The 24,098-nt window shown below is 38.4% G+C and overlaps 1 protein-coding gene across 2 annotated transcripts in view; it reads right to left on the bottom strand.

The window, feature by feature from the left end:
* Positions 1–2,952: 2,952 nt before the first annotated feature.
* The window catches only part of kcnh3 (potassium voltage-gated channel, subfamily H (eag-related), member 3), a 127,349-nt gene continuing 106,203 nt past the window's right edge, over positions 2,953–24,098 (bottom strand). For both annotated transcript variants that reach the window (XM_065251641.2, XM_065251642.2), the window contains exons 11-15: positions 13,513–13,727; positions 10,529–10,785; positions 9,928–10,028; positions 5,858–5,910; positions 2,953–5,431 (exon numbers count right to left, since the gene is read on the bottom strand). In XM_065251641.2, coding sequence (XP_065107713.1) covers positions 4,550–5,431; positions 5,858–5,910; positions 9,928–10,028; positions 10,529–10,785; positions 13,513–13,727 — 1,508 coding nt within the window. In that variant the 3' untranslated portion in view covers positions 2,953–4,549. The remainder of the gene's footprint in view (positions 5,432–5,857; positions 5,911–9,927; positions 10,029–10,528; positions 10,786–13,512; positions 13,728–24,098) is intronic.

Here is a 24,098-nt window from a genome sequence, read left to right as displayed (position 1 = left end):
ACTACAATGCGTGTTGCATAGAGGTTAACATGGATAGACTGTACGTGCTACAGACTTTTTAAGCTTTGGTGTGCATGTAAGATTGACAGAAACCTACATCTAGGTGCATCAAATTTCAAATTGAGGGTAGCTACAAAGGAAACAGTCATTCAATGGCAAATCCCACAGCATCTGCTAAATGAATTCATGTAAATAAAAAAGCAGACAGCAAATGCACTATTGTGAATCAGGTGAGAGTACGAATGAAAAGGAGCACAGAACTATTCATTCTTATAAAACATCACCTTTTGATTTATTAGTCTGGTGTCTCTTGTAAAGCTTGTTACAGTTAATAAAATACATCTAGACCCCTGTATGCCCTGGGTCGTGCAGCCCCCCACCCCCCTCCAATATATGCAGGCACATTCCTCATGCAAATGAACTGGACATGCAGGAAACCCCAGACCCCCCAAAAGTCCCAAAAAATTTCCTACTGTCCATATTCAGACTCCCTGGCCTAGACAGAGAAAATAGAAACCTATTGTGATATAAGCATCATGCCCTTTCCGAATTCAAGCAAGCACATGTTATTTGGGACAGACAGATGGCGCACCCGTGCCATGAGTTTGGATGAACCTCGGCAAACTGATGAAACGGTACAATGTCATTCTGGTTCCAGCGATATTAATTGAATATGAATGGAAGATCAAGATGGTTGCTTGGTTTTGGCGTCTTAAGAGGACTGTTGCTGGTCATCGGATATCAGAGACGGGGAGATCATGAGTATAGTGTCCTTAATCACATGGAGATCTTGACGGGAGTCTTTTCTTAGGATTGCAAATAAATACATATTTAATTGAATAAATAGATGAGTGAAATAAAAGTGCAGTGCTTGCTTCCGACTGTGACATAATCAGCAGCTTGAGAAGTGTTGTGATTGCTGAACAATGGGGGAATCTATAGGAGTTTCTGTTTTAAGAGAAGGCACGCTGGCACGATGGCTAAAGTTGTGAGTTTAATTTAAATAAAAATAATGCAAACTTTGTATTACAAGGCATGCCGAGCTTACTGGACCGTACATGTTTTGCCCAACATATGGCATGGCATGCCAACCTCTTTTATAGTCCCAACCTACTACTAACTGGCACACCCCTTATGTTCACATTAACTCTGATGTTCTGCATGTTAAAATGGCATTGTTTGACCTTTATGGTCTAGATAAAGGGCCAGGTGGCCACTTTGTCAACTGTCATTGGTGCAGGACCCCTTAAAGGAAAACACCACCGTTTTTCAATATTTTACTGTGTTCTTACCTAAACTTAGACAAATTAATACATACCTATCTTTTTCAATGCGTGCACTTTAAATCTTTGTACAGCGCCTCATGAATGTGTTAGCATTTAGCCTAGCCCCATTCATTCCTATGGCTCCAAACAGGGATGAATTTAGAAGCCACCAAACACTTCCATATTTTCCCTATATAAAGACATGAGTAGTTACACGAGTAAGTATGGTGGCAGAAAATAAAACTTATTTTGGGAACCATAAGAATGAATAGGGCTAGGCTAAATGCTAACACATTCAAGAGGCACTGTACAAAGATTAAAAGTGCACGCATTAAAAAAAGATAGGTATGTATTAATACATCTAAGTTGAGGTAAGAAAATAGTAAAATATAGAAAAACGGTGTTGTTTTCCTTTTAAACGCTCATAATATAAACCATTTAGGTAGAGATACCTGTATGTATACATTAGGTAGCAATGTGTACTAATATGCACTCTTAAGTACCATTATGTACATCTCCTTAGGTGCAAATGTGTACTTTTTGAAAGCGTACCACCCCAGTGACAGCCAGGGACTATTTCAGTAGAAATTTACTATTAAAAGTTTAGCTGAGAAAGTTGCTCTGCACTGTAAGATAACAAAACAATAAGATGATAAATAATAAAGGTGGCTCTTGTTTTGCAATATAACTGAGAGATTTAAAAATATGATGTTGCTTCAACATTCATGACCTGTGTTGTTTGCTTAAAATAAGGCAGAACTCGATAAAGAAATCTACCGTCATAAGAACAAAATAGATATTTTAAGGAAACACTGCAAAATACAATCTTTGGCTGGTAAAAGGGTATTTATGCTATATAAATGTTCTTAATTAACATTTTCAACTGTGGCAAAAAGTTACTTTCAAACTTTATCTTTGTGTTTGTATGGCTCACAAAGAACTCTTAACATTTCAGTTAACATCAGCGATTCTCAACACACAGCAGTGCACATTTTGTATGTCTCCCTTGTGCCCCGTTCACACTACAAGCAACACGCAGCGACAAAGCAACGCAATCCCATTAATTTTTATGGAAAACTCATTTGTTTAGAATTCTTAGTAGGTCTACAAGAATAAGGAACGCCTTGCAACAACCTTATCTACCTAACGTAAATGAAGTAAGTAATCCGAGTCTAAGCCTCTACTCATTTCAATAGAGGATGTTATTTAAACAGCTGTTTATGAGTCCTATTTATTCATATTACACATTTAAGCAAAATTGTATAAACTTAAAGGTGCCGGTTTCCCGGACAGGGTTAAGATTAATCCAGGACTCAACCTTAGTTATAATAGGGCATTTACACTCCACTTAAAAAAAATGCTAATTTTTCAGCTCGCCTACAGTTAAACATTTAAATCTTACCATTTTGAAATCCATTCAGCTGATCTCTGGGTCTGGCGGTACCACTTTTAGCCTAGCTTAGCACAATCCATTGAATCTGATTAGAGTATTAGCATCGCGCTCATAAATAACCAAAGAGTTTAGATATTTTTCCTATTTAAAACTTGACTCTTCTGTAGTTACATCATGTATTCTGGCGTAATAATCACGGACTTTGCTGCCGTAACATGGCTGCAGGAAGCGCAATGATATTACTCAGCAGCTGAAAATAGTCCACTTAGTATCTTTCGATAGCAGGGGACTATTTTCGGGCACTGTGTAATATCATTACGCCTGCTACAGCCATGTTACAACATAAAAGTCCTTGACTATTACGTGAGTGACAGTATAGTTCCTAGCCACATCTGAGTAGAAAACGCAACTTTTAATTTCTGTCGGTCTTAGTACACGATGTAACTAGAGAAAGTCAAGTTTTAACTAGGAAAAATATCGAAACTCTTTGAATATTTTTGAGCGCGATGCTAATGGTTTAATCAGATTCAATGGATTGTGCTAAGCTAAGCGAAAAGTGGTAGAGCCAGACCCGGAGATCAGCTAAATGGATTCCAAAACGGTAAAAATCAAATGTTTAACTCTATGGGAGCTGGAACATCAGAATATTTTCAAAAAAAGTGGAGTGTCCCATTAAGTAGTTTTTTTTACAAACCTTACAACAAATCTACTGGTGTGCATCTTGAGCCAAAACAATGGCACTGATATATGTTAAGATATGTTGATGCCATAATGTTTTTAAATTAAGCCATGATTGCATGATTTTTGTTTTTTCCCATGAGATCGGTTGGACCCAGAAGCGCTGCATGACGTCAAAGTTAACAAGCGGATTAAAAGAGATATGCAACACAGCAATATAACACCCATTAATTCAACATACAAAATGTGCAGTGCTGTTCAGTTGAGAAGCACCGCTCTGAACCTTGCTAGTTTTCAGTGAATATAATGAAGAAATCTCTAAATTGGCTAAATGATGTAATTTCGCAAAAAATTCCCGAGGCCCTTCATCCTCATTTTGACTAAATATGTAATTTGAAGCTACTGGAGGAAACAAATCAAGCAAAGGGTGATACAGATAATGTGGTGTGACAGCTTCATTCATTTACCGCATCTGGGAATTTAAATATCAATTGGTTTCCAAAGACAAATAATTTATAGAATAAAAACATTGTTTTTGTAATACAGAACCTCTACAAAAAAATAACAAACTGCCCCTGACCATTTCTTTATTCTGGTGTATGAAATGCACAGCCATGCATGGTAATCAGCCAACTTTTCTTATATAAAATCCTCATAGCAAGATTTTTATAAGCGCAGCCAGCGGGATCCTCATAGTTTGGAATGTCCGGTTGCTGACCAGATTGCCTGTGAATGCCCTGTAATGCTATTAGAAGAGGATTTTGGGGAAGTTGTGCTCAAAGGGAGGTGTCAGGCTGGTGATCAGGTACAGAGGTGCTCCCAAGTGATAAGTGAGACAGCGGCTCTGTTTCAAATCCTAGTGGGCCGCTTCACTTTCTGCTGTCTACCATTTGAGGTAGACTTTGAACCGAAATGAGCTTTGCAGTGAGATGGCCTTAACCGTGATGCATGCATGCGATGCTGACCTAAACAAGATCTACAGATCATGTTGCTGCCTACTACTTGGAACAGCCTTGGCATCAGGAGCCATTGTCTGGGTAGGCAGCTCACTATGGCTTTGAACAGAGCCTCAATCTGTCCAATTACAAGTCTCAGCAATTGGCTTTGACTGTTATCTCGTGTCGGGGTAATTGCAGTCGGCCCAGTTCTCCATTTAACCGTCCTTATTTGCTGTTACAAGTCAACTAGTCATCTCAGTCTCTCTATCTATCGTTCACAGTGGTGGTCCCTCTTCATCAATGAAGCTGATGTGCTCTGTGGATGACCTCCCTCCCGGTGCCCACTCTTGCATCTCAATCTCTAACTGAGGAGGTCCCGGCCTGGGGCTCTGCTGGGGCCACGAGGTGCCAACAGAGACCCACGTTTCTGGAAGGGAGTCTAAATTGCAAGGCGGTGAGGTGTGCGGGCAAGAGGGAGGAGTGCACGACCGCATCGAAGGAGCGGATGAGGAGGGAAAGGGCCCGAACCCCAACCTGTGGTCGCCGGGGGAGTTACTGGTAGATGGAGGTGCCGAGCAATGAGAGGGTGCTGGAGGTGTGTTATCCTGTGGGAGGGGTGGAGGTAGCAGGCCTCTGCTGTGACTGGCAGGTCGGGAAAGGTGAGGCCCCTGGCATGGAGAACAGGAAGTAGACTGAGAACGAAAAGGTGGAATTGAGAAAGAAAAAGTGGGAGGGGTTTGTGACGGCTGGTCCTGGGTGGAGGGACAATGCCCTTCTGTTTGAGCCGTCACTGGACAGAGGAGCGTTGGTAAGGAAGGCCCCCTTGAACAACCTTTCGGAGACAACTGAGCCTGTGTCTGGTGTCTCTGTGGAGGACTGGTGGGTATGAGACAGCTGGGTAAGCCAATGCCACCAGCATCTGCCCTGTCCATTAGGGTGCAAGTAGGCCTGAGTGGCGAGGATGGTGGAGCTGTGGGCGAAGGAACTTGTGGAGTGGGTATGGGCGGGGCGCTGCTACTGCTGGGAGACATGGCCATCGTTGGATTGAGGGCAGTCAGGAGGGGTTGAGATCCAATGACGAGCAGGGGACGGAGGAGACGTGTCATCTCCTGTAGCTCTTTACTTAGCTGAGACACTTGCTGGGAGAGACTTGTCATCTGTGAATAAGATCAACAGAATATTTGTTATGTTGTTAAACCATTCTGACTTTGATAAATGCACATTTAGACACATCAGAATTTGATAGTGTCAATATATGACCCTAACAAAGATTAAACAACATTAATCAGTAAAAACAGTTCAACACAATCCGTGTAAATGTATTATCGGGCTTTCACACAGGACGTGGTGTGCGCTGTGCTCGGGTTCAGTGCAGCCAAGCACTTTGATCTATTCTGGCCAGACCAAAGTAGGCAGAGTTTACAAAACCTTTAGATGGATTACTTGGTCGACCCAACAACATACCGTCCTCGCACGGCGCAAGCCCGTGAAATGAATGGGTTTCATAGCGCAGCACACACCGTGTCCTGTGTGAAAGCCCCATTATGATGTTTTTTTGTGTTGTACAGTACTGATGTACTCACCTCTTCACTCAGTTTGGTGATGCTCTGTTTGTTTTCCAGCTGCTCCTGGTTCACTGCACACATCACACACAAAACACAGCAAGTTTTTATACAGTAAGCGGTCGTGAACAGAGAATTCAAAATGCCTTGATCTTTTGAAAACGAAAAGCCTATCCACCTTATTTTTGGCGTAAATGCGTGCGCCGCCATCTTTGAGCCACTTTGTGTAAAACTGGTGAGCCACTACAGATAATGGTAGGCCTAGTGCGAGGGATACGAGTGTGCCGTTTTGACTGGCATTTTAAAGGAATATTCAATTTTCTTAAAAGAAAAATCCAGATAATTTACTCACCACCATGTCATCCAAAATGTTGATGTCTTTCTTTGTTCAGTCGAGAAGAAATTATGTTTTTTGAGGAAAACATTGCAGGATTTTTCTAATTTTAATGGACTTTAATAGACACCAACAATTAACACTTAACAGTTTTTTTCAACGGAGTTTTAAAAGACTATAAACTATCCCAAACGAGGCATAAGGGTCTTATCTAGCAAAACGATTGTCATTTTTGACAATAAAAATAACAAATATACACTTTTAAAGCACAACTTTTCGTTTAAATCCGGTCGTGATACGCCAACGTGACCCCACGCAATATGTCATGACGTCAAGAGGTCACAGAGGACGAACGCGAAACTCCGGCCCAGTGTTTACAAGTGTTGAGAACGAGTACCGTTCCTACATTGTTGTATGTCAACTGATACAAATTAATGTCTTTGTGTCAGTTTATTGTTTACAATGGTCCGCAAATGTGCGTTTTATATATGTAACACGTGACCTCCCTACGTCACTACGCATTTACGTTAGGTCGCGCTGGACTGGATTTAGACGAGAAGTTGTGCTTTAAAAGTGTATATTTGTTATTTTTATTGTCAAAAATAAAAATTGTTTTGCTAGATAAGACCCTTATGCCTCGTTTGGGATAGTTTATAGTCTTTTGAAACTCCGTTGAAAAAAACTGTTACGTGTTGAGTTGCTGTAAGTGTTAAAGGGATAGTTCGGCCAAAAACGATATTAAACCCATGATTTACTCACCCCCAAGCTGTCCGAGTTGCCATATGTCCATCGTTTTTCAGACAAACACATTTTCGGATATTTTAGAAAATATTTTAGATCTTTCTGTTCATTAAATGTAATGTCACGGGGTCCAGCAATAGTCCACGACCTTCAAGTCCAAAAAAGTGCGTCCATCCTTCACAAATTAAATCCAAACGGCTCCAGGATGATAAACAAAGGTCTTCTGTGGGTAATCCGTGCGGTGTTGTTGTAGAAATATCCATATTTAAAATGTTATTAACGTTATAAACTACCTTCCGGTAGCGCCGCCATCTTGGAGTGATCCGCATTCAGGATGAGAGCTTACGCAGCGTACAGAGTTTCTCTGCTGCTGCTCTGTGCCCCCGCCCTCCGAATTTGTCATACGTCACTAAGAAAAGTGCGTACACTACGCTAATACTCTCTCCTGAGTCTAAGATGGCGGCGCTACCGGAAGGTAGTTTATAACGTTAATAACATTTTAAATATGGATATTTCTACAACAACACCGCACGGATTACCCACAGAAGACCTTTGTTTATCATCCTGGAGCCGTTTGGATTTAATTTGTGAAGGATGGACGCACTTTTTTGGACTTGAAGGTCGTGGACTATTGCTGGACCCCGTGACATTACATTTAATGAACAGAAAGATCTAAAATATTTTCTAAAATATCCGAAAATGTGTTTGTCTGAAAAACGATGGACATATTCAACTCGGACAGCTTGGGGGTGAGTAAATCATGGGTTTAATATCGTTTTTGGCCGAACTATCCCTTTAAATGTTGGTGTCTATTAAAGTCCATTAATATGAGAAAAATCCTGCAATGTTTTCCTCAAAAAACATAATTTCTTCTCGACTGAACAAAGAAAGACATCAACATTTTGGATGACATGGTGGTGAGTAAATTGTCTGGATTTTTCTTTTAAGAAAATGGAATATTCTTTTAAGCTTATTATGAAATCCAGGCATAATTTGTGCAATTAGGAGTTGCAATAATAGCTGATACAAACGCAATAAATCTCTACAAAACATTTGTTTTAACCAAAATACACGCACAAGAACTGAATGTGTATGTGGCGCATGTGCATCTGTTAACTGTATCCACACATCCATCCAGTAAAACCTTTCATAGAAACTGAAAGTGAACAATAAATACAATAATTATTCAAAAACAACTAATATTATGCTGATAAAAATATGCTGATTTAGCTGGTTTATTTATTCTGCTACTATATATTATTACAAAAAGTACAGAATATATAGCCTACGACATAAACTGCTTATTAGTTAATGTTTATAATAGTTTGTGATGTGTTTGGGCGTACTTTTGTTTTAAATTATAAAAAAGCACATAATTTCATAAGCTCATGTCTTATCTTCTGCATAATAATAGTTACATAAAACGAAAACAATACTGAAAACAGGTAATAGTAGTTTAATATGTTTATTATGGTTTGTTTAAATAACTAACAATGTGTTGAATGAGAAGCATAAGTTACTTCTGCTGTTGGATTGCGTGAAGATTGATGTGTCGCCATAAAAACTTAAACAAGTAGATTAAAAATTACCGTTTAAAGAAAAACCTCACACCAGAGTGACAGTTGTGACATTTTAAACCATCACCTCAAAAGGTTGTTCCACCTCCGACGAACAACATGAACGATTGAATATATATTCATATGATGTATCAGGTCACTTATAAATTTTATCCTCACACTGGGTTATACATGAAATTATGACCGTAATCATCATGGAAAACGCCGGGTGCAGTGACAGTACGCGCCAGAAGTCGCGCCCATAATTCGTGCAAAGCGTCATGGGGCGTAGGAATAGTGTAATTTATCACGTAAAGACCTTTCTAATGCTATAAGTGGAGTACGGAGAACAGTACAAACTAATAAAAGAAGTCAGTTCATGACCCCTTTAAGACTTTTTCCTAAATATAAAAGTCCAGTTTGATTGGCTGGCTTTACGTTGCAGGCAGCACAATGATTCGGGTGGCATAAGCGAACACTTCTGAAGAATTTTTGTTAAAGGCAGGGTGCATGATCTCTGAAAGCCAATGTTGATATTTGAAATCATCTAAACAAACACACCCCTACCCCAAAAGAATCTGGACCTTCTTTTGATAGACCCGCCCCCCACATACGCAACCCAGGCAACGATGTCGGTTAGTAGACACGCCCCTTACTGCTGATTGGCTACATGTGTGTTTTGGTACTCGGCCCGACTCCTTTTTCCAAAGTGTTTTCTTAAAAATAACGCACCCCATCTTTAACAGTTATAAGAAAAAATCCTTAAAGCCGCATTCACATTACAAGTGCTGTGTTTCGCCACTCATTAGGAGGCGTTTCTAAATCTGATTGTCATAAACAAATTGGAAGTCCCTCCAAGAAAGTCGCTCATCATTTGCATAAAGTTAAACTTTTCTCAACTTTGTCACGCAACTGGACACGCCCCATCCGGTCGCCATCGGTCACTGTCGCCAAGCTTCCATTGAAACCAATGAGATTGCGTTGATCTGCTACCGCTACTGCTTATGTGAATGAGGCTTAAGTGTCCAGTCCTAGAATGTTTTATCAAATCCTTAGGTGTCCCCATCTTAAGAATTCTTTGATAAAATTTTGTTTAAGAGATATTTAGCTTTGCTTTGCTATATGTGCTTTCTCATGTTCCCACCCGTAAATGTCTTGAGTGGGCAGATCTTGGCCAGAAGCAGCAAACTTTTGGAAACACCAATAAAAAATGTGTTACTGCAAATTAAAAACCAAGCTACTGTCGTTTACTGTTTTCTACATAAAAAACATTCTGTGAAAATATAACCTTTATATCTTTAATATACTGACTGAGTAAGATCATGTCAAAGATTGAAATTAAATCAGTGAATGAAATCAAACTTCAATGCTCCTAATCTCATATTTAGATTATGAGACTTCACAGACAGCATCACATAATACCTCCCAGAAAACATGTGTAGATGTGAATATGTTTGTACCTGGAGAGGGGGACGATGGGCCACTCTGAGGTAGGCTGGGACCAAACTCGAACCTTTGTGTTGAGCTTAAATTGCTTTCTGTCTCAATCCCATCCACAAACCTACAGAGACATCCGAAAATGCATGGTATTGTTAATGTGCAGTTGATAAACCGATTTAGCAATTTACACGTTTGTGCGGTTAAATGGCTAAAACGTACACATCATATCTAAAATGTTATGCCCAAAAGACAAACAGATATCTCAGTGTACAAACACAATGCTGAAATGGATTCCTTCACTTTGTGCACACTAAATTGCGGCTTTAGCTAAGCTCTGATTTCTTAGTGTGAAATTGAACAGTCGATCATTGGAGCAAGCAATGATTCTGGCCAAACTGGTTGTCATGGTAGCTGGTTACTTCTCCTAAATTATGAATCAGCGCAGTTCTAATGAAAGCCACCAGGGGGCTATAGCTCATTGAGGTAAGACGATGTAAGCACGGTCCAGTGTCCCAGTCCGTTTTATAACAACCCTTCAAACAGAGACCCTAATAATAATTTCTTTGTAAAATTAATAGCCAGAATGGTGAACTGCTGCAAATTCTGATTTTATGCAAGTACCTGGGGCTGAGTTCTGGAGGGGCGCTGCTGAAACTGACTACGGGGATTTGAAGGGTGGCAGGTCTTGTGTGGTCCGATGAAAGACGGAAGGGCCGTGGGGGGAGCAGAGGCGATCGCAGGGGCGAGCTGAGAGCCCTGGTCAGTCGCAGCGGAGAACGTGGTGCTCTTGAAACCGAGTGCTGTTCTTCATCGGTCTCCTCATCCTCGCGGATGGCAGGTAGTTTCTTGACTAGTCCGCCGTTGCTTTCCCAGTCCAGCTGAGAGAGGGAGAGCAGATTTTATTATGTTTGAACAATACAGAGAATTTAACCGTCTGAAATTTGTTGAGGTGAGACACAAGGTATAGTTAGAGCTTGTGTGATAACACTTTATTATAGTGCTTGAAATGCAGCCTTTTTTTATTTATAATCTATTTCAAATTTTACATACACATGGCATTTCAAAGTTTCCATCGAAGATAATTTCAGCCTTGTGCCATCTAATTTTCATTTAAAATTGGTAGGAAAAATGTGCAACCTGTGTGTGGCATACTAACACAGCCTGCAGATTTGTTTTTGCTATCTCTCTCTCTCTCTCTCTCCCCCTCTATGTCTCTCTCATCCATTTCTCAATCTTCAACAAGCTCTCTACATATTTTACAGATTAAGTTAAGAAACCACAATTGATTTACCACAAAACGTTTATCTTTATATAAACTCAAAGCGATTTCGATTGCTTTACTGATAAACTCCCTGCACTGCATGTTCCTGGAATGTCATAATAAGGTTGAAGCGGCCTCATCCTCGGCACGAAGGAAGAAATGAGGGGCCGCTGTGTTTATTTTTGTTTTGTCAAAATGCATAAAAGACGGTGTCAATCACTATCCATCCCTGTGAGGTGTCAACAGTTCAGCTTTCTCCTGCATACATACAAAATGCTGCTATACAATAACAACAATGATCACAGATGCAACCCAAATGAAGCTGCTTGCACTCATCTTCCTTTCTTCTCACTCCTCCATTTGTTCTTTCCGATTCGCTTTGACTGAAATCGCTCCATCTTTTTCTCTGCAACCCCCTCCCCTTCTCTGCCTCATTTTTCTTTTCCCCTTCATCTGATGATCTCAACCCCCACGCACCGTCTGCAGTCCCACACCCAACCTAAAGCAGAATTTATTTTTAGCCATCTCCGTCTAATTTTAGTAACACAGACCCCAGTGGCACAGCTTGTGTACAAGATGCTTCAATCTGTGTTGCTAAAGAAGTTTTCACTTTCTCTTCTTTAGAGAGAGAGAAAGAGAAAGGGAGAGAGAGACTGTTTATTCAGACATGTAATGATCCCACTTCTTTTATCTGCTGTGTTCATTTGTATTCTCCTTGCATTTTGGGGTTGCTGTGGTAAAATGTGCATTCATGCTGCTCACGTGTAAGCACTCCCATGCAAACATTGCCAGTATGCTAGGATGTTGTAAGTGGTTCCCAGGGCTTTGCTATGTGGTTGTTAAGGTGTTTTACATTTTTGTGTGATTGCTATAAGATTGCTGGGTGTTGTAGTTGTTTTAAGCCTGTTGCTATGCAATTTGTAGGTCAAAATGATGCTTTGGTCCTTAGATATGGCAAGATGTGAAAGAGATCCCTCTTTTTGTGTAATTATTATTTTTGTACCTATTTTATCATCTGTCATGTGAAAATTGCACACATCACCTCCGCAAGCCAATTTTAGGTAATTCATTTCTGTTTCCAAAGTTTAGGAGGGGTGCACTTTTACAAATAAAAGGGTTCTTTTCTGCAATGCAATAAAATATTTGTTTTGTTCCCCCTTCATTTGTTATGACAGTAGAACATGTTTGCATTATAAAGAACCTTTTGTGCATTTCGGTGGATTTTTTTTTTCAGAGGTATGGCATCACTAATAACGCATGTTTCACAACATCATGTACCCGCCACCCCACCAACCGCCTGTAATCAACATCTTATTTCCGCTTCCTATTTTATGATTTCCTCCACACACCTCCCCCTCTCTTTCTCGCCGTCTCTTTCTGTTCTCCGGCTGGAGCGAAAGCCGCATATGACACCTTGCAGATCTAACACTGCAGGAGAAACGAGAGGAGAAAAGGAGGCACCGCTCTCTCCCCCCCCACCCCTCGCTTCAGCGCTATTTTTATCCGTCGGGATCCAATCTTAGCTGGAGGCGCGGGGGACCCAGTCAGCGTGGAGTCCCCGCCTTCCCTCTGTGCTATTCTTAGCATCAGTACACATTCTGAACCGCAGCCTGCTGCTATTCTTGTCCTTGCAAGTTACACTCAAGGCTGACCGAGCATGTGTGTACATTCCATATGTGTGGATGATAAAGAGGACTCGTGAGCAAGCATACATGTGCATTATGAACATGAGGGGGTCAGGGCTTTATCTATGTCAGGAAAAGGCCACAGGCTCAGAAAAAGAGCAAGATGCCAAAGCTGCAGATTTTGTATTCTGGTGGATGTTGATGTGGGTGTGGCCATTGCAGCGTTACTCACACATAACTCCAGTGTGTCTGTCATAACTCATACATTTATTCATTAACTCATCTCTGCATGCACAAATTCACTATGGAAATCTGGGCTTGTGGCAAAAGATTATTTTTTTCTTTTATTTGTTTTATTCTTTTGGTCAGTGCTTATATCTGATCCGTCTTACGCACTGTCAGAAAAAATGGTTAAAATATGTACTCCGGCAGTACCTTTTCAAAAATAACAGCTTTGCACCTAAAATGCTCATATTAGTACATCAGAGGTACATATTGGCATCAAAGAAAGCTTATTAGTGCCTCAAAGAGACATATTAACAGTGCATTTATGATGTTGATGTTATATATGGTCCAAAGTCTGATCAAAACATACCATATTGCTAACCCCCAAACAAGGCAGTGTATTCACTGACAGTCCATCATATGATAAAATATGCACATAATATACACAGGATTATCATGCCATCACACATACTGTATGCGCAAGTGTCACTTACATCAGCGCCGCTGCCCTCCCGCAGGTTGTAGGTGAGGTCGTGCTGAATCTCGCTGACAAATTTCTGGGCGTATTCAGGATAGAGGCGCAGGACCTCTCGTAACCCCTTTAGGCTGATGTATTGCAGGTCGCAGTATGTCAGCGCTTTCACATTTGCGTTGGTCTTTATCACCTGCTCTTTCGTCAGAGAGTCCGATCCAATCAGGTCCCCCTTTCCTGTATGAGAAAACCACATAGAGGTTCAAGTTTGTTCGTTTGTCATTACATTTTTGTTATATTAACTAACACTTTTATGATTCTCAGTGATTTCATTTAGAGTAAACCGTATTTGTGTTGGGGGGGGTGCACAGCAAAGCTTTTAAACGCGACTGAAAATGCCAGGCGGACGCCGACTGCCAGTTTTTTTTTTTTTAGCTGACTGCTAGCTTTTCTCAACGGAGCGCTTTGTTTATCAGTAGTTGAACGATGCGGCGGTTGGTTGTTGTGATGTTTATCCCTCCCCTCCTCCACTGTGATTGGACAGCAGTGTGAGAACTGACATTTACGAGCTGAGCTTTTCACCCCAAGTTGAATATTTAAGCTTGGAAAAAATCACTTCCATTAGAAACAACTGAAAACATACGCCGGTCCCCAGCGTAAAAGCTTTGGTGTGCATGCTACCTAAAGTAATAAAAACAATACTGTTTATTATGTAAGGTGTTTATATAACACCTATAATATAGTTATGTATATTATATTGCATTTCTGCCAAGAGATCACACAATGCACCTTTAACACTCTGAAATATTTTGCAGCTGTCACGGGTACATTTTAAAATTCTAATTGAAATGCAGTTGTTGTCACATGCCGTACTCATTCAAAGCTGCGTATGCATGTAAGGTCCTGGCAGTCCTTTGCATAAATGAGTTTACCCAAGCGAACAAAAAAAACACATACAACAAAAAAGACGATGTCAATCATTTTTACACTCTTATAAACACGTTCTGTTTTGGGTTAAAAAAGATTCAAATTTTAACACTCAAGTAAGAATAAAGAGCTAAAAATATGCTCAGGTTTGGTGCAAAGTGACTATGAAAGCAGTCACAAATTCTTAATTGAGTTTCTGTCAGAGCAGTGCATTCTGGGAAATCACACTTGTTGGCACGCACTGGAGTCAAATGAGTTCAGCAGCACTGGGAGAAAGAAAGCGAGGGTGGAGAGAGATAGTTGGTGGACCATATGTGCGTCCATCATCAAGTAGGCAGGTGTGGTAATTTTGCATGTGCAGAAGGAGTGATGGTGTTTCTGTGTGTATGGGCTTTCAGCAGCATGCGCATTTTCTGTTTACAAGAGAAACATCCTGTCCAGATAAAATAGCAGATCACAGTCAGTGGAAATCATTTTGTTTTTTTTATATGACACTTTTAGAAAGCCAACTCTTCTCTTACATAATTTACACTTTGCTCTGAGAGCTTTGTTTTGCTCTCCTTAAGGGTTCAGGGTTTGCCTGGAAGCTCATTTATGCGCTAAAATGCATCTTTATTGATGGTCACTTACAGTTGTGTATTCATATAAAATAAAAAAGATATACTTTTTTTAACCATCATATATAATACAGAACAGTCTCAGTATCCAATTGTTTTTGAGGGTTCTTAACAGCAAAAAGCATTCAGGGTTTCTGATATTTGTTGGACAGTCAAGTGATGATAATAATATCGCTGGAGCATTCGCCAGCGATCTCCAGATGACTGTTTGGCATTCATCTTCATCTGAGTATGCATGTTGATGGTTTATGTTGTTGAAGAGCTAGACAACATTGCTTTTCACACTGCTGTTGTTTGAGTCATCCAATATGTGATCAAATTTAATTTTTATTATTTAACAAATTCATCATTACTATCGAATAGGGATGTTACGATTCTCCAAATCCTCAATTCGATTACATTTTCGATTCGATCACATTCGATTCGATTCTTGGTTTTTACTTTTTTTTAAAGGCAGGATAGGCAGGAATTATCTAAAAAATACTTTGTCTTTATATACCAATACATAAGTAAAATGTAAGTACTCTGAAAAAGAGAGTATGAAAATCGAGTGTCTGTAAACCTCTCACCAGTGTTTTAAACACAGCTTATTTTTCCATTCACTCCACCCTTCTGGGTTTCTTCTAAAGCCACGCCCCCAAAACACATGAACGCGCGACGGTGACCGGCTCTGCTGGGAGCGCGGTGCATTTAGTAACATCATGTCACAATCGCATGTTATAATACACCTAACTTTATCACTATGAATATAAACAAATAGGATGACTTTTAGTACTCACTATTAAGCCAGTGTTTTGCATGGAAGAGTTTCCGTGATGAAAGCATTGTTGACTCTGATGAGGACTACACTCCGGAGACAATGCCGCTACCGCATCGCCGACTCGAGGCAAAGCCACGCGATATTTACTCTTGTTTGATTTCTTCGTTTATTCCTTTGTTTGCCTTGTTTGCCTTCGCTGACTGCAAACGCAGGTACTGTGAGTTCTGAATGCACTTTCTCTGCCATACTTTTGCTCTTCCTAGAGTGCATCGTGCACGTTCAAATCAATCGGGTGTGCGCATGTATGGGCAGATCCAATAGCAACAGGGGAGGTGCCACTGGCGTGAGAGAGAGTGATAGTCGCGCAAGCCAATCATTTGTTTCGTCCCGAATGGAAAAATGAGCTGTGTTTAAAACAGTCATGAGAGGTCTCAAGACACTCGAATTTTATACTCTCTTTTTCAGAGTTCTTACATTTTAATCATGTATTGGTATATAAAGACAGTTTAAACAAATTTGTAAGAAAGTTTTTTAGATAATTCCTGCCTATCCTGCCTTTAAAGCACAAAAATGCTATGCCATTTTTAGACTAGACTTTTCTGAAAAATAATATCAGACCTTGAACCCGGAGATGCCCTGTCATGTTAGTCGTGCTGCCAGTGGAATAATATGGTACACGCATATACCTGAAAAAACGAAACTTCCTGTCAGATGAACATTTCTGTCAGTAATTTGCACCCTAAAAACGTGCTTTTATTCCCGTCAGAAGAGATTTTAAGAGATTTTAAGTTCAGAGAAACAACCGGTCCTAACACAGACGCCGTTCTAAGTTCAGCTGAAGGCGGGAGGCGCTTGCTGTTTTTTGTTTCCCATGTAAAGAGCAGCTCGCATGGTGTCTCCTGCATCTACCATGCTATCTTTTGACTGGCTGTAGCTAGCTAAGTTAGAGGAGGTTGACTCGCAGCACTTAACATGTGTTTTTTTCCAGCTTGGAAAGCCGACCGGACGTGACATGGGGGCGTGGGAGCATCGACGATTCCATTTTTTAATTCGAAATTCCAGGTTGTGACTTAATTTTGATCGAATTAACATTGGCCAAATTTGACCTGTGGGTTCTCCAGGGTTAACATCGAAATCGTGACACCCTTACTATCGAAATATTATCATTTTCTATTAATCTTTCCTTTCTAACTTCTTTTCATTTTCTACCTTACCCCTTTTTCTCTTTCTCCCCCTACCCTCATCTTTATCTCCTCCCTCTATTGCTCCAGCTCGCTCTTTTATCCTCCTTAGTAGCTCTGGTGCTATAACACATGTAATCTTATTGTGAGGTTTTATACCACTACTGACATGAGTCTACGTGGAGGAAGCCATTTCATATTACAGCTTTAATTAAGATAATCACTTCCACTTCAACAGCAGCTCAGAGACGTCTATGGGACTGCGTGTGCATTTATTTGTGCATTTATTCATAGTGTTTATTGCATCTGTCTTGACTAATCATTCGCTTTCATTTTGTATCAGTCATTCTCTATTTGCGTCTCTCTGTTTTCCCTTCTGTCTGTGTGTTTATCTGCCTCATGCTTTCATTTTCTCTCTCTATTCATTTTCAGGAGCCCCCTGTGGACATTCGGGTCAAGCTGTCAGATCAATAACGCAGCAGGAAAGTGCCATTACTTAGCGTGTGTGCAGGTGTGTGTTTTCAACATCACAAGCTAATCCCCCAAACACCGAACCAAACAGTTTCTTACTGACAGTGGGTGGATGTGCAGGGGAAGGCAGGTAACAGTCTTATACCTAAATGTGTTTGCATTCATCCACTAACTCCTTTGTTGATTTTGGTAGTTTGGTCAGGTTCTCTGTCTGGTACATGTTTGTTCTGTTCTAAAGCCTTTTCAATTCTTCCAGCAAGATGCACCACACTCTTTGTCATTGAAGAACCATTTCTGGCTAAATAAAGATCTTTTAAAACTTTCGGTTTCAGAAAGTTTCTTTATAGTGAAAAAAGCTCTTTAGATTATAATGTACTGTAAGAGAGAAATGTTTATCTTTATTTTAAAGAGAGCAGGGATACTGCATTGTGGTTCACTGTGTACATAGCATTCAGAAATGCAATCTAACAGGTGACAGATTTACATATTATGTGTTTCAACCAGGTTAACATTCATAATTAAGCATGGTTACACTTTACAATAAGGTTGTATTTTTTAACAATTAGTTAATGGATTAGTGAATGTGAACTAACAATGAACAATACTGCTACAGCATTTATTAATCTTTTTTCATGATCATTCAGCATTTACTAATATTTTTATAAAATTAAGCACCATAACTGTTAATATTAATTAATGCACCCTGAACTAAAATGAATAACTGTATTGGCATTAACTAACGTTAACAAGAATTGCTGAAAAACTATATCATTCATTGTTTCTTCATGTTAGCTAATGCATTTATTAATGTTAACAAATACAACCTTATGGTAAAGTGTTCCCTTAATGATTTATAATGAATTATTCAATTCATAATCAGTTTTTGAACAATCTGACATCAGCATGTTGCTTAGCTAATTGCACGTTTTTTATTTATTTTATTTTGCATAACAAATAAGCACACACAGGTATTGAGTAAAACAATACATTTTTAATTAGACTGATTTTTTACCAGTCATTGTTTAAAGCATTTTTCTTGATTGAGCTCATAGTTATGCATTCTGGGATTTCTTTCTCTGGAAAGAATTATTTGTTTGTATTTTTTATTCCAGCATCTGTACTCCTCGCGAGAACTGGCTAATCCATACACAAGTTAATCAATACACATGGGGCAATTTGGAGTCCAATTTACCTAACCTGCATGAGTAAACCAACACTGACTCAGGAGGAACATGCAAACACATTAAAGCCACCTGACCTCGAACCAGGGTCCTTCTTGCAGTAAGACAACAGTAGTAGTGTGTACATCGAAAAATCCAACAAAAAGAAATGCACAAGAATCCTGAAGTGTGGTGCGCTGTACACAATGGTCATACACAACCCAACGTTGCATTGAAAGGAGACAAACCAAGCCATTTGGTTAAATTAACCCTGAAAATGTATATATTGGACCCAACATTTTGTTAAAAGAACAGGGGTGCGTTTCCCAAAAGCATCGTTAGCCAACTACTATCGTATGTTTCATCATTACTGACAAAGTTCAACGATTTGGTGTTTCCCAACACCCTAGTTCAAACGAACATTTGCAAGCTGCATACTTGTGTGGTTTGAATGACAGCTCTTTACCTGTCGTTAGAAGCATGATTCCTTGTTATTATAATATGTAGACTTACGTTGATCATGCTTTTGAACAAAATTAGCAAAACACATGTAATGCATTCTTTATCCATCATTCTAAATATTTACAAATATTATTTCATTAAGTTTGTAAACTGAATTAAAGCGCTGCATTTGAAAACTGCACATTTGCGCAGTCCTATGAGCTTTAAGACCCTGGGGAATCCCTGGGAGAAGTGACGTAAACAACAGATAACTAAAACAACAGATAACTAAATCACGATCACAAAATCAGTCGGTGCAATATACATTATTAACAGCAGTAATCTGACATTAAATCGATTTGAACAGATTAATTAGTACTCCACCTGCCACGTGACATCATCAACTATGTTGTTGAACCAACATGGTTCAAACGACGAATGTGCGACAAAGTTACTTTGTTTTCGGGAAACAGTCATGACAAGCTTAGCTCCAACCCTGATCAAACACATCTGAGTAAGCTAATCAAGGTCTTCATGATCACTAGAAAATCACAGGTGGGTACGTTTGATTAGGGTTGGACCTAAACTCTGCAGGGTAAGATTTGGGGAACCCTGGTACATTCTAATGTCTTAGAATTTGGCATAAAAACGGATCTTTTAGAAAAAATATTACACTTGTAATGCCTGTCTAGATACAGAAATCTTGGAAGTGTGTCTTTATTTTCAGTCTGTATCAATGTGTTCATTACCCTTGACTTTATGTTCCTGTTCCCTCTCCTTAATTCATTCCCTCACACCATTATTTTGTGTGTGTGTGTGTCTGTGTAAAGATCTATGGGTCTTGCCTTCATGTGTCAGCCTGTATTAATAGTCAAAGCACTTTAATAATGTATTAACCATCAATTATTAAGTGTGTGAGAGGTGGATGTGACCTAGCGGCACATCAACATTTGATTTGATCAGAGCAATGGGGTACGGGTGTTTGGAGATAAAGAGACACACAGACGCGCACACACAAGAACCTTTAGCTTGGTGAGAGCACAGGCTCATCGTTTACTGTGACCTTTTGAGAGGCTTTATATCCACATTAACTGTAGCCACTGTACAAGATCAGGTTAGATATGACAAATTGTTTATTTATGACCGATAAGTGTAAACATGTAAATTAAAAATGTGACACAAAGAAGCATATCAGGTCAGATGTACGTTGTCTTATATTTGTATATAGCCTTAGCTCTTGGTATTTGTGTCATTGTTTTTGGACATGAAGGTGAAATATCGAAACCTGTTGGGCTACAGCTGGTCTTTTTTAAAATGAAGTAAAACACTTTTATAGTCCATCTATGGTCACAGCTGCTGCCATCCACTTTACTAAGAAAAAAGGCTTTAGAAGAAGGGTATCCCAGATGACACACACGGAAATGGTGTGAAGTATGAAAACAAAAGGGATGTTTTCATGATAATCTACTGTCATAAAACCCTCAAAGGCAATATAGTTAATCTCTGAGACAACACAGAAGTAATAATACGTCGGAAACCGAAAATGATTTTTTGATTATTTTCTCCAGAAGAAATGAAGGAAGTCCCTTTTCCTGTCTGTGTGGGCCATTAAGCTATGAGTGATACAGTAACAATTACAAACATTGTGACATGTTTATCTCCTGTTATGCAAAACTGATGTTACTCAGAACATGATGGAATTAAAAATGTCCTTCAGGAACATTCTGTAGCACTTATTAACTGGATAAAATGCGAGCCATAATAAATATGACACTTCAAGGAGTTGTTGACCGTAAATTATAGTTCTGTTCACTAGAAAAAAATTCTGTTTGAGAGAGGAAATCATGGGGTTGAAATAAAGATCGCATTTTTTGTATTACAGAACTAACAAAGTAAATCCTATATATGCACTTTTATTTGTTAACACTTTCACATTCCTTATTAAAGTTCGCAAAACTATCTGCGTCTAGATCAGGGGTGTCCAACCTTGGGCTACCACACTGGATAAAACAATCTGGAGGGCTCTTTTTTTATATAGTCTACTCAAAACTTTATTTTATACTTGTTCATATGTTTTATCATTGTTTAAAATGTTAACTATATAAAATAAGACAAGCTAATATAAAAAATATGTAATAAATATTATTAAAATTGAGGCTATTAATAAAATGTGCTATGGTGGGCAACTCACAGACTCAGTGCTAGCAATTGGTCCAGATGACTCCTAGCAGAGTTTTTGGTAATCTTTTGTGTTATGAAAATATTTTTGGATAAGGCAGAAAGGTGAGGCACTGTTTTAAATGACCCCCAAACAGCATCTGCTGTGACTGATTATGACTGAGGCTTTTTTTATTGGATTCCATTTATGTTAATATGCGTTCAGTTTTTCTAGTATATTTATATTTGTCTGCTATTATTCGGTTTTTATCCATTAATTTGTAAAGCAAATTGATTAGAGCTGTATGACATTGAAGTGTCCTACTGTATGTAAATTAAGTTTATAAGCCATTAGTGCAATCAGAGGCATTTGTGTCTGTATCCATATCTGCAGTCTACTTTCATAAATCTAATGATTTTTATTTTAATTGGCATGTTGATTTCAACCTTGAAAGGTTAAAATGTATTTCTCAGTTTTATGACATTTTTTATAATTTATCCTAATTCTGTGTAATTAAACTCTAAATAAGGCTAGTAACCAATAGCAATACATTGTAAAATTAAATGTGGTAACACTTTACTTGAAGGACTGACATGACACCTTCATAATGTGTGTCATGAACATAAAAGTCGATTTTTATGCACGTTCATGACAACTGTCATTAAGTGTCATTTGTTCAACTACACTCTAAAAATGGCTGGGTTATTTTTGACCCATAATGGGTAAATATTGGACAGAACACATGCTGTGTTAAAATGACCCCATGCTTGGTTAAAAATGACCTAATGTTGGGTTGTTTTTATGTAACCATGAGGTATAATAACCAAGCAGTTGGGTAAAAAAACAACCCAGCACTGGGTCAATTTTAACCCAGCAGTGTGTTCTGTCCAATATTTAACCATTATTGGTCAAAAATAACCCAGCCATTTTTAGAGTGTTTTTCATTTTTTATGCAAAGATGACATTGTTTGAATTGTCTTTGTTATGACAACTTGACATTAAATACATCATAACTTGTCATGGATCTCTCATAAACATGACATATAGCAGAATAATTATCAAACTTAAGAAACTACCTAGCTTTATGGGTTAACATTACATTAAACTATCAATTAAATGTCAATAAGTGTTAATATGATTTTAAATACCTTAACAAAATGCAACAGATATAAGTATAATCAAAAGATTAAACTTAAATTTATTTATGTGCACAATACATAAAAAAACTGACAACTAACAGAACCCAGATGTTCTGAAATTTTCTGACATAGAAGAAAAAACTAACAAAATATTATTTAATTAATTTAATAATGTAATGAATGGACCCAACGCTGCATGGCTTAACTTATTATTGTACTGTTTTCATTTCATTTTAGGTGAATCGGTCTACAAATGCAATAAAATATAATTGTATCAATTTTATTTAGTATTATTATTGGAAGATTGATTTTATTTCTTTAACACCTGGGGGAAACTTAAAAAACATTTTGAACTGAAGAATATGCATGACGCTGTTATTAAAGTATTTGACAGAGTATTAACACTTAATGACATTTTAATGACAAATTTTATTTGTACTACTGATAAAAAGTGATCAGTTATGTTGTCTTGGTAATGTCAAGTTGTCACGACAAGTTATAATGTATTGGTTAATGTCAAGTTGTCAAAACATAGACATCTAAAACAATGTCATCTTTGCATTCAAAATTTTATAATTCATTATAAAACAGTTGTCATAATTTTTTATTTCATGATTAGGATGGTGTCATGTCAGTCTTATGAACACCCCTTCAAGTAAAGTGCTACCTTTAATGGTTTAATTCAACTTCTAAGTTTTAGATTGTTTTATGTTGCAAATAAATATGTGTTTTTTTGCAACATGTGTTTTCTTGTAAATTAGCATTTTTTTATCAAGCTCTTACATTAGTTTCAGTAATTTCACTTTAATGCCAATGAAAAGGCTATTGGTCGGTAATTGAAATGCCTTATTTTCACAATTGTCATTTTTGTAATTTCATAATTTAACAAACTGGCAAAAACTTCCACTTCTCTAAATAAATAACTAAATAATTTTTCGGGCTGAGACATAGCTAACAGTTGTACTAGAAACATTGCAAATGATAAAAGTCAAAGTGTAAAAATGAAGAAACTGAATTTTACTGCCATATACGGGTTGTATTCAGGTCCAAGTAAGTAGGAATGTAATCCATGGTCGTTTTCCACTCTGTCATTCATCGAAATCATCTTTTGTGAACTTAGAGGACAGGTGCAGAAAGTCGACGTGACTTTAGCAGATACTCATAACAAAGCTGTATTTCTGAATGGCGCAAGACTGCACATTTGAAGCAAAGGTATTTGATTAACATAAAATGTGTGTTGAGAGCATTCGGTCAGTATCATTATCAAATTTTTAATAGAGGTGGCGTTTAGCGACTTTTGCATCTGAGCTCTTCATACCATTTTTATAAATGTCAGGCTGGTGCAGGTTGTTAATGATATTATGGTAAGCAACCAATAATGGTTGCACATATTTAATACACATATCTATTTTGTATTTAAGTTTTAAGATGTGTACTGCATTCATACTGTAACAGACTTTCAAAAACAAACCTACCTTGAGAAATATTCACAAGAATATAGCACGCCAGCCACTCTGCATTACTGCCAAAGTAACAGATTGGGTGTTTTATCAGATTGTTTAGCTAGCAGACACCACAAGACCATGTGATTCAAGTTATTTTTGATTGTTATTTGTTATTGAGCAGATACTTGTTGATTTCTTACAGTGAAGTTATTGGATGCACAGACCCCTCAGAGAAACCTAAAGGTTAACTGTCTCATTCAAAAGCCCATAGGGCAAAAAATCATGAATCTTTATGAATTCATTCAGCTG

The sequence above is a fragment of the Paramisgurnus dabryanus genome, chromosome 15, assembly GCF_030506205.2.
Source record: "Paramisgurnus dabryanus chromosome 15, PD_genome_1.1, whole genome shotgun sequence".
Taxonomy (NCBI): Eukaryota; Metazoa; Chordata; class Actinopteri; order Cypriniformes; family Cobitidae; genus Paramisgurnus; species Paramisgurnus dabryanus.
Note: the sequence above shows the minus strand (reverse complement) of the source record. Positions and strands in the feature narration are given on the sequence as shown.